The 11,725-nt window shown below is 45.4% G+C and overlaps 1 protein-coding gene across 1 annotated transcript; it reads left to right on the top strand.

Moving 5' to 3' along the window:
* Positions 1-1,403: 1,403 nt before the first annotated feature.
* On the top strand, positions 1,404-3,348 carry LOC139785463 (uncharacterized). The gene is made up of 3 exons (XM_071724623.1): positions 1,404-1,657; positions 1,747-2,931; positions 3,005-3,348. Exons 2-3 carry the CDS (start codon positions 1,887-1,889, stop codon positions 3,346-3,348), a joined length of 1,389 nt encoding a protein of 462 aa, XP_071580724.1. The 5' UTR covers positions 1,404-1,657; positions 1,747-1,886.
* The last annotated feature ends 8,377 nt before the right edge of the window (positions 3,349-11,725 follow it).

Here is an 11,725-nt window from a genome sequence, read left to right as displayed (position 1 = left end):
GTGGAAGGAAAATCTCAAAAACGCGTGTAAGAGACGTAAATACAGAACGAGGATTCGAAGGAATCTATTGTCGATGGGCGTCGTGTCGTAGAAATTAAAATGTTAGCAGAAGAAATGTGGTGCCCGGCTTGTGACGCTCCACTATCGTTTCGGTATGTTGAAGACGAAAGTGTCATCGGCCTTGCCAGTATCTTTCGTGTGAGATGTCACACGTGCCTCTTGCTTCATGAGGTTCGATCGAGTAAATGCTACAAAAAGCGTGAGGACGGCAATCGCACTCAATACGACGTGAATGCTAAAAGTGCTCTCGGTAAGAAACATAAAAAAGAAACAGATTTATCTTGTGTGCGCATTGTTATTTACTCTCGAAATTATGTTTTAGCTATGATTGACGCAGGCATTGGTACTACACACATGAACACGATTTTGTCGATACTTAATATTCCTATCATTAATAGCAAAATGCTTAAGCGGAATGAACGGTATGTGGGCAAATCGCTGGAGGACTTAGCACGTGAAAGTTGTAGAGAAGCTTTGAGACTCGAAAAGGATTTGATGTTAGCTGACATGTCGTAAGAAAACTTTAATTCTTATTTATTACTATTTTATGTGCTACGTTACTTTGTGAAAATGCGTAAAGAATCTGATAACAAATTATTGTGAAAAATATCGTATCACATATGCAATTGACAGCGCAGATGCAAAAACTCATCTGCGTTGCACTAATGCAATTAAGACAGAAAAAATAAATAAAAGTTCACTTCCCCATTGAGAACTATTTTAGACTAATTATTGAATAAATTTAATAAATAAACGTGAATTTATTTCAGGGTTTTTAGAACTTGTAGATGTTTCATGTAATATCTGTGCCTATGAAAACTGATCGGAATTGAACTAAGGACCCGAAGAGCAGTACACCACTGAAAACATCGTGGCAGTTAAAAATGTATTGAGTAATCAGTAGCTGTAGTATAGTGTAATGATGAAAGTGTTGATCGTTGTTGCTAACTGAATGCCTTTTACTTATTATATCGGATGAATATTAAATATTATATCATGGGACCTCATTATGGATGTATAGTTATCGTAGTTTGTCTCGTATACTTTGCTGTATGTTGCTTTTTGATTTCGCTTTCAGGGTTTCCGGACTCGTAACGTAGAATTTGTTAATAAAGTTGGTACAATTCTTTTACTTATTTGCTGCTTTATATTTGGATGCGTTAATAATTTTTTTGATGGTAAATATTTGAAGTGATCGTTTCGTCTTAAATATTTAACACCCAAATCTCGAACATCTGTGTTTATTTGCTTAAAAATCTGATTGTATGACTCTCTCTAATTTCCACGAATATGTTGTAGCTGTTATATTATTTTCTCGCTTTATTAGAACGCCGATTATTTTGTATTCATTTTACTAGGTACTTCAACGTTCCTATAATTTTCGGAAGGACTTTTCCTATCCCAGAATGCTCAATAATAGAACTAGATTTGTGTATGCTTTTACTTGTATAATTAGAATTTATTATCTGTTTCATATCCCCTAGATCAAACAATTTGGAAAGCCCAGAAGATCAAAATTATATAGTAGAGTTGAAAGCTGCATACGACGCCGGATGGCAAAAGAAAGGGTCGGGTCGAAGCTATAATAGTCTTACTGGTAAATTTGCAATATTGCGGATATATAATTTATAGCACTATTATTTTGTTCTCTGGTTTGTAGCTATTTGTGTTATATACGTGTTTCAGCTCATGGCATCGGGATCGGATCCAAGAATAAATTAGTTATCGGCTATGCAACTAGAAATAAACGGTGCATCCTCTGTGAGAAGGGTCACCCACCGGAAGATCATGACTGTCGACTGAATCACACTGGCAGTTCAAAATCTATGGAAGCCTCGATGGCTGTGGAAATTTTCGCGAAGAATCCAATGCTTAAGGAGGAGGGCGTTGTGATTGGTACGATCATCGGTGATGACGATTCATCTACTATAGCCCAACTTCGACGCGAATCAGAGCATCCAGTTGAAAAGGAGTCGGATAAAAATCACGCTGTCTGCACCCTTAGTAAAGCACTGTGGGCTCTGAAGATCCCGAGTAAAGTAATTGATTACATCAAGTATTGTTTCGGTTGCGTACTCGAAAAAAATAAAGATAATGAGGAAGCCGTCAGGACTGGTCTTCTAAACATAGTTCCACACGCCTTCGACGACCACTCGAACTGTGGAACCTGGTGTGGATACAATAAAGATCCAACTACATATTCGCACAAGATCCTACCCGGAGGTAAAGGTCTAACCGATGAGAACATGAAAGCTTCGCTAACGGATGTGTTGCGAAAGTTTGCTGCCAATGCGAAACGTCTCGCGCCATGTGGCTCAACTCAAGGGAACGAATCATTTCACAATATATCCCTCAGTAAAACGACTAAACGCAACCACTACGGAGGATCTGAGTCGAATGACTTTCGCGTGGCGTCTGCTGTCTGCCAAAAGAATTGTGGCACTTCGTACGTGGTATCAGTTAATACGAAATTAAACCTCTCACCGGGTAAACATACTGAGAAGTATCGAGCTCAAAAAGATAAGCTGAGAGCGGCGCGAGCACTTTCTGCTAAAACTGTAGAGAAGAAACGCCGACGCCGACAACTATACCAGCAACGTCACCATACAAACACGAGGGCAGAAAATAAGGAAGGCATTACTTATTCTTCAGGATGTGGTTTCAATACTTTTGTAGAACTCGATAATAGCTACTCGATTCGAAATACTCCAATTCCGAGCACCAGTGCCTTAGCGTTTTTCGATCTAGAAACAACAGGGCTATCGAAAACATCCGAAATCGTCCAAGTCTCCGCCAAACTCGGTTTGCAAGAATTCAACGCTTTCATTGTGCCCTCACATGGCTTTTCACCGAGTGCGTCTCTCGTGACAGGTATGATATTCTTTAGTGGTAAAAAAAACAAGGGCTTTTTAAATAATAATGGAACCTTTTCTATCTCCCCTAGGGTTGAGTGTGGATGATGGAGAATTGTTTCGAAATGGGGAAAAGATGAAAACCATGCCGCGCAGGCTGGCCTTGAAATCTTTCATCGACTTCTTGACACCTGGTCCTGTAATTCTCATTGCCCATAATGGCGGACGTTTTGATGCCCCTATGCTATTGAACGAGTTGAGATCTCTGAGATTGTTGCAAGACTTTCAATCAGTGGTGTTTGGATTCTGCGATACCCTGCCTCTTTTGAAGAAAAAACTACCAGAAAGAATAAAAGCTAAAAAGTCCTTTCGTCAATCGGTTTTGGCTGAGGATTGGTGGGAAGCGGAGCTGCCGATGGTGCTCATGATAGTTTAGTAGACGTTAGGATGCTGGCCAATATAATTGAGTCTGTAGGCATCAACAACGAAGAACTACGATCCAATGCCGTGACTGTACACTCGGTACTTATGGCACAGGTGGAAGCTGCTAAAACTAAAGTGAACAGAGGTGGTTTGGATTGTCTGAAGGGGGGAGTATCCACAGGAATGCTTACGAAAATGGCGAAGGCTGGTGTAACTATCGACTCTCTAAAGAAATCGTATTCTGATGGTGGCGAAGACGCGGTTACTATGCTTTTAGGAGAAGATGTAAACGGCCGCCCTCGCGTCACAAAAAATAAAAAGATTCTGCTTAGTTTAATTACAGAGATTAAGAAATTACTATCGTAGCCACCGTCGATGTTAATCTTTTGTTAGTATATCGAAATGTGATAGTAGAGTTTATGACAGTCGACCGTTATAAAATAACGATCCTCATGTAACTGAATAGTCATTATAATGAGAGATATCTATATACTATATATGTAAAACATTAATGTTACTATACTAATAAAAGGATTGTTGCAAAATGTAAGTATTCTATTTTTATTGGCATTTAAATAGCATGCCCGAAATATTATAAAAATTAATTAAAAAGAAAAAAAAATTTCATAAACGAATGAAATTCCACAATATCTCACAATTCGACTAAAAACAACAGTATTCCTTTGTATAGCACTAATTCAGTGTTCAAGATAATGTAAAAAAAGTTTAGAGATTCTAAATGACCCAAGTTATAATGCCGGTTAATTTTCTGTCATTCTGGGTAAGGTTAGGGTTACATTGCCGACGCTGCGTTGCCACATCTACCTACTCGCGAACTATCAACTGCTGTTTCAGTCTAATTTCGATCGCTTTAACTCGTAATATATTGTTATTAGGTGGTGAATACGTGTTTTCTTGCGTTCTAAATGTTCGCATTAATTTACTGTACGCGTAGGCACGTTTTTTGAGCGTTTATCTTTACTTGATATTAAAGAAAATTGGGATCAATCATCGCCGTCAACGCTTTCTCCATATAACCCCATGTAAAACGACGTATTTTTGGAAATTAATATCTCAGCTCCTGGATGGTCAATAAATCTGAAATTATTCTCACACATGCGGTAGATCCTATACTATCATATATATTTTTTACAAACGAAAATCTTTGGTTGACCAAACTGGTCCAACCTCCTTAAACATCCCCCGCATTGCCGGGACTTTCGCCATCGCCGCCACCGCTGCCGCCGCAGCAGATTCGGGAATATGCCCCGCGGCCGCATCGGCGCCGAGAAATATTTTATTAGCGGCCTAATGGATTGGAAAAAAAGCAACGGAAACATCGGCGCCGCGCGCTGCGCCGGACTGGCCGAAACGCGAGACGCGAGCGCGGAACTTTCAGTTGCCCGCGTGTAATAATTGATTTGCATAATTATGTATGTGCATAATTATGAATTTAAAGCGTCCCGCTCGCGCGCGGCGGGTACATCGTATCTGATACGCTTTGGCGGTAATAGTAATAAGTTTGTGCCAGACTTGCCGCCGAGAGAGAGAGAGAGCCAGAGAGAGCCGGGGCCATGCCGAGCCACCGTTGCCCTGCCGTCCATGACGCTCGTCGTGCACCGCGCGTCTATCGATCGTATAACGCATTTACGGCGTATCGAAATATAATACCGCCGCTCATCGGCAACTCGAAACATTTAGCGGAGCTCGGAGTAACTCCGAGAGCTCCGGTCCGACCCGTCGCTGCACCGGCGCGGCGTGGCGACCTGGCGGCTGCCCGTACGTTATATGCGTATGTAAGGCTGCGCGGTGCATTAAACGATGGATGTTTCCCACTACCGAACTCTATTTACGGAGGCTGTTCGCCGAGCGGATAACGAACGCGAAAGGCGTCTCTTGGCCGCTCGGACACGATATCCGCCTTTATATATTTGCCGATCGACTTTTAAGCGTAATTACGACGCGATATTAGTATACGCGCTCGGCCAACCGGATCTTTCAGGTATCGAGAGGTAACGAGACACGAGCATACAAAACACTTTTTGTATCCTTGAGTCGTAATTCGTTCAATAAAGACTTTAAAAATATTTACTTCTTCTACACGATGTATACATAGTTCGCGCTACTGTGAAATAACGTTAGCATTAATACGTTGACATTAAAGAGCCAAAAGCGAAATTCAAGGAAAAGCGAGCTATAGATATGGCGAAATGGAAACCGAGAGAGAATTTCCGCGGTACGTAACTCGTCCGAAAGGGGTGGAGAGCGATGGTGAAAAAGGAGAGGCGACAGAGAAAACGGGGGAGAAAGAGCCGTAAAGACGAAGTTATGGCTTTTCGCAAGATTCTCCCGCCTCCGCCCCTAGTAATGGATAAAACGATCATAAATTCGGCGGGGGAGCTCTTCGGCCTCTTTAGGAAATATTAATTAAAATGTAATTGTTCCATACGGAGTCTCGAGTGCGGATAGGGTTACGGGACCGTCCCCCCTTAGATCTCGCGTCGCCCGTGCGAACTTCTTTGTTTTCGCATTCGATAGATAGCTAGCGCGCGCACGGCTGAGATCACTAATCGCAGGCCGGCAAGAACTGCGGAGGACAAAAATCAAGAAAATTCATGAATCGTCAAGCGTTGTTCCGGAATTTAAAACTTGTATCGCTCAGAAAACGCGTGTTTTTACATTGCGGCGCGAATTTGATCCGCTTTTGGCTTTCATTCCGCCGTCGATTAACGATCCGCCGCGCGGACAACGACAGTGACAACGACGAAAAACGATCATAAACGCGCACATGTCGCATCAGTTGATATACCAGAATAATCGATCGCGTCCACGGAATACCAAATATATTCGTCGTCGATCAGCGCACGTCGAGAGATCGCGATTAACCCATCAACCGGCGGCGGCGCGGTAAATTCGTAAAAGAGAACTGCTGGAGCAGCCGCGGTCGCGGTTTGTCGATGTCGAGATGACCGTATCGGTGCCGAAGGGGGGGGGGGAGGTGTGCCATCGACTCCGAAAGTAATTCCGTCCGGTGTGCACGATATTCCCGAAACTCGTGTTTTCGGCATATCGTCCGCTGTACCCGGGCTCTCTCTCTCTCGGGTCGAGCTTACGGGGTACCGTCGTCTCTCTGTGAAGTCTGCCCGGTCTAGGCTGGCACATCAAAGAGAGGGCAAACAAACGGAGGGGGGGTGGGTTGGGTAAGGGTCCTACCGATGCGATGCAATTCGGACATGGGACACAAAGTGATGACGTCACCAACCGGCCGAAAGCCCTGTTCGTCGTCGGCCATTGTATGCTCAGTCACTGGTTTACAAGTTCATTGCACACTATCACTTTATACCGACACACCGGCCCGGCCGGCCGCCCGGCGACGCCCCGCGACACCCCGCGCGCCAGCACGATGCTCCTGTCTGGAGCTGACTACCCACCGCTCTGCCTTGTCGCCCACTCCCCCTCGTCGTGTCCGCGAGAGTCGATAAGATCGGGTATCGTATGAAAAATCGGGATTTTCAATTGGACGCGGAGACGCAACGGAATTGGTTTAGGTTCGACGAGATTAAAGAACAAATGGATGTTGTGCTTGTACGTGATACAATTGTATCGTTTTAAAATTATTTAACTCACAGTCAGAAAAAAATCTCACGAGTTTCTTCTACAAAATACTAACTAAAGTTAAGATGTAGCAACAAGAACAACGTAACTGCCTTTGAGATAAAGTCCTGCTTTAATCGCTCGGTAATTGTTACATTTTTAATTATGATTAAAGGCAAATATGAAATTCGAAGATGAAGCGCCGCGGCAAGGCGTCGAGCGTGCAAGGCATCGAACGTGATAGCCTGCCTAGCCGAATTCACGCCATTTTGAAAGCGAGGTCGTCGATCGTTCGTTCTGTCGGAAGTCTGTCGTGGTGCGCCGCAGCTGCCACGAAACTCTCATATCCGACAATCGATCTCGGCGCGTGCTGGACTCGCCATTTTGAACGAAAGGGGGGCGGACGAGGGGTTTCGTTCCCCGTCGCCATTTTCTCTCTTTACGCACGAATATCGGTCTCGGTCACGAATATCCGCGGCGGCGGCGGCGCGGCGGCGGCGGCGGCAGCGGCTCAACGACGCGACGATCGGCACGCACCTACCTCCGTGGCCCGTCCAGAAATAATCGCCCCCTGTAACGCGAGAACTACTTCCGAGCCGTCGTACCTTCGAGCGCGCCTCCTACGAATTCATAGTCGGCCGAGCTCGATAAAAGCTATTGATAACGTCGCGAAATGTTGGAAAGAGAAACCGTTATCGAAGAATCATTAAACTTGTGATTGCGATCGTTCGTTACCCTCAGGTGTCACGTTGAGGACTGGCAAAAGTCGCGTGCGCGCGAAACATTTAATAGAAACTAATTATTCCAAACTCTAATTATACTTTAGAAAAATCTCTACAATATAATATGTATGTACATATATTTATCAGAAAAAAACCTTGGATTCCGTCGGCATTCACGATTAATTAGTTAACAGAAAGACTGTGTGCGGGGACAAGATTTTGCCGTCAGCTGAAATTTGATCTCACGGCGATCAGCGAATATCAGAGACTTTCCGCAACGGCACGAGTAACGACTTAACGCGAGTTTCGGTGCCGATATTGCGAAATCCGTCGATCGGCGCGTCGCTGGTTGTACACGGCGCCAAGGGGAATGGGGACGGAGGAGCTACAGGGATGAGGAAATGACGAGGGACAGAATGAGAAAGAGAGAGAGAGAAAGAGAACGGAGCAAAGAGGGACAGAGCGGAAGACAGAGAGAGGGAGAGAGTGGACAACGCCGAGCCGAGCGTACCACCCAATTACACTGCAGTTCAAACACATGCAAATCCGGAGAATAAGCTTTATTGTTGTGCAAATTAGCCGCATATTGGCGCACCGAACGACGGGTTTTGTACCACGAGAGTGAGCGACGGAGGAGACGAGAGAGGGTGGGACCTGAGGGGTGTGGAAGCGCGGGACCAGCCGGAGGGATGCAGGGGGCAGGAAGAGAGGGAGAGGAGAGGAAGAGAGAGAAAAGAAGAGAGAGAGTATCGTGGGTCAATTGCTTATTTTGAATCGGGCCGGTGGTGCGCCACCGTCCTGTAAATACCGCATACTGCCGTCCGCCGAAAAATATATACATGCATACGAGGAAACACGATCGAAAAATTGCGATAACGATAGCGGAGACCAATCTCTGCCGCCAAATTGCGCCGCGGACGAAGGGTGAATTCGATCGGAACAAGGTGATTGCGATACAGAGGAACGGACTAAATTCGGAATCGGATGTAACGCCCGTTTGCATCTAGCGCGTTGTGCGAAGTAAATGCTGCAGGATGCGTGACTTCGTCGAATCTGTCCGGAACTCGCACGGTCGGCCGATTGATCATCCCGAGAAAACGAATCGCGCCTCCAACTTGATGCGTGGGTCTCGCAAGGAATTGGTCCGTAATCGAAATCAATAAAAATATAGACTTGTCCTGCGCGCCCTTATAGAGAGACGCGCCCGGGGGCTTCTCGCCATGACTGACGAGGGGGGTCTCGAGGGCTCGATCTATCCTTGAGGGACGAGAAAACCAGGGCGAGAGAGGATGAGGAACTCCGCGATAGCCCCTGACCCACGGCTATCCTTCACGGGCATCGAACTCGCGCACATCCCGCGGGAACTCTTAGTCAAGACGCGGGTGTTCTCATATATATCGAGCTCCACCAAGTCGAAATACTCGCGAGTCTCGTGAAGGTATATACGTGCAGATAAGAAAAAGTGTATGCGTCGTATAACTCACAATTATGACGCGTGAATCATCCAGAAGGTACCAAGTTTTTTTAATCATAACAATACACTTTAATCGAATACTGTAATTTGAAGCTAATTTCTCTTTAATTCGAGCAAGCCCGTCGTTTATCGGTGAATTTTTAATTCTTGTACAAACGCACTTACAAGAGACTTTTGTCGAGATTTAAAGATGACTTTGGATTCTTTCTCTTTACGAAATTTCCATAAAATCCGCGAGTGAGGAGAGAATGGATTCTGGAGGCATTTCGGTGATACATAAAAAGAGCACACGCTGTGTGCGGACAAATGTCGACAGTCATCGCTCGAATTAAAACTGCGACCCTCGTCGACTTTTGTCCTTTATCACTCCGCCCCCGTCCTTGCGACGCGACGTACAAAATCAAAATAGAGCTTCGCGTTTTAACGATTCCCGGTCGTTTATCCAGTGACTTGCAATCTATTGTATCCCCATTTTCCCGCTCTGGCTCTGCCATTCTCTGCCGCCATCTGCCTCTCTCTCTCCTCTCTTACGCGCGCACGCGTCCACCCCCGCTCTCCTTCTTTCTCTCTTTTTTTTAAATCCGCGCCGATTTCGTCCGTGCCGGTTGAATTTGAATCGACGGCGCAAAACCGTGGAGTCACCAAGGCTTCATATGTTAGCCGCTGGCACGCGGCGATGGAAGGGTGCGCGCCCTTTCTCAACCCCGCAACGAGAGCCGTCCGGCGCAGGAGCGCGCGAGCCGCGCCGTGGAACGCTTTTTCCGACCCACTTCTCGCGGCAAGATGCTCCTGTCATCCTCCAACATGCGTGCGACCAGCAACTCTCGGCCGAAGAAGCGGATAAACCGAATAACGGGATTATAATAAGAAGACCTACGCCGAGAGAGAGAGAGAGAGAGAGAGAGGAGAGATTTAACACTTTTTAGTCGATATTAAAGTAACTCAATATCTTAGACTTAATTCGTTTAATCTCTAACAGTTTTATATAAAGTTTAAATTATAATTATTGAAATTAAATTTTGATAATAATGTAGAATAAATTTTCGATTAAATTTACATAGATTTAAATTACCTCTCTTTTCCCTTTTGCTTGTCAAACACGATCATCGACGAAGGAATTTTCGTTTTTATATTCAGACTGTATCTGAAGTTCTAATATAAAGTGAAATTTACGCACGTTGATTACAGCTATACCTTCAAAACGTCAAATGATGCAAATTGGCACCGTAACGAGTGTACGAGCGTCCCACAACGGACGAGAAAGAAAGCCCCGCGATGCTTCGTAAGAACGAGACCAGCGGACGATTGCAACAAATCGTGATTTACCGCGCTCGCTCGCGGGAAAAAGAAAGAACGCGCAACTGACGATGGCTGGCGGCTAGACTCGTAAGTCGTAGAAATTCCATTGAGTTTCCCTCTATTTCCATAAATCACGTAGCCGTGACACAAGATTGCAATATACCGTCGCTGCGACGGTGAATTTCGCGGTGCGCTCGCTCGCGGCATCTTGCATTCCGTTAGAGCAAAGGGAACAATAAAGCAACGGTGACGTAATAATAGTCACTAAGTTGCGAATGGTCGGTAATAGTCTGTCTACTAGGACAGCCGGGATAATCGTGCGGTTGCACAACCGCGCGAGTAGTAGGTATCGAGTCAATCGCGACCGAGCTCCGAAATTCAAATCCTTAATTACGCGTCGATTGTTTAAACGCTCCTGAATTTTATCTATAAAATAAGTCTTTTAATGTACAGACAAGATTAGGAATTGATAGCGGCGCGGATCAAAATGATACCAAAGCGTTATCTCTTCGGCGACGGGAAAGACGAAGCTAAGGGTGCAGTGACGAGCGCAGGCGTCATGGGAAAAGAGGCCAGTGAGTCGAGAGTGCCGTGGCGACACGTTCGCTTCAATCAATATGCAAATATGACTGACACTAATTATACGGAAGCTCCGCGCCCTCTTTGATGTCGCTCGGCTGACTGCACCACTCGTCTACGAGCGACGAGCGGCGAGTAGGAGAGTCCTTGGTTGCCCGGTCGTTCGGCGGTATTACTACCAGGACCAGGGAAAGTGAACTCGTAACGAGTTACTCCGAACTACGAATAAATCAACCCCGCCATGAGTTCGCTTTCGTTACATTCACGCAGCTTCGCGTCCGGCCGGACACACGATGACAGCTTAACTATCGGCTTTGTTTTTAATCGGCCTCGCCGCGCCAATTGCATTTCATCGTATTTAAAGATCGGACGAGGCTCCGCGAGACGAAACGATGCGCAGCCACTCGCGTATGAAGAACAATTTAACAAATCTGCATGAAAAACAACAGTTCTCTTAGCTACGCGAACGTACATACTTTGTACAAGTTTTACAATCACAAGAACAATAAGTATGCGCTGAAATTGAATGTCCAATGCATTTCCGACTGCGTTAAACGACGTAAAAATTACGGTGCGCGATAAAAGGTGTATCTGGCGATGTTTCATCCTCCTCGTTATTCGTCGCTTTACGCGCGAAGTCGCGAACAAACCGGGGGGGAAGGTGGAAAAGAGGGAAGCAAGGAGACGATGGACGCTCGCAACTCCTATTAAGGCCGAAACAA

The sequence above is a fragment of the Temnothorax nylanderi genome, unplaced genomic scaffold (assembly GCF_030848795.1).
Source record: "Temnothorax nylanderi isolate EJ_2023f unplaced genomic scaffold, tnyl_v1.0 TNYL_tig0808_pilon, whole genome shotgun sequence".
Taxonomy (NCBI): domain Eukaryota; kingdom Metazoa; phylum Arthropoda; class Insecta; order Hymenoptera; family Formicidae; genus Temnothorax; species Temnothorax nylanderi.
Note: the sequence above shows the minus strand (reverse complement) of the source record. Positions and strands in the feature narration are given on the sequence as shown.

What these genes read in the sequence shown, in the direction of transcription:
- LOC139785463 (XM_071724623.1), top strand. Translation starts at nt 1,887, where the DNA reads ATGGAAGCCTCGATGGCTGTGGAAATTTTCGCGAAGAATCCAATGCTT. An exon ending in GAGTGCGTCTCTCGTGACAG is followed by an intron (nt 2,932 to 3,004) that starts GTATGATATTCT and finishes TATCTCCCCTAG; the next exon opens with GGTTGAGTGTGGATGATGGA.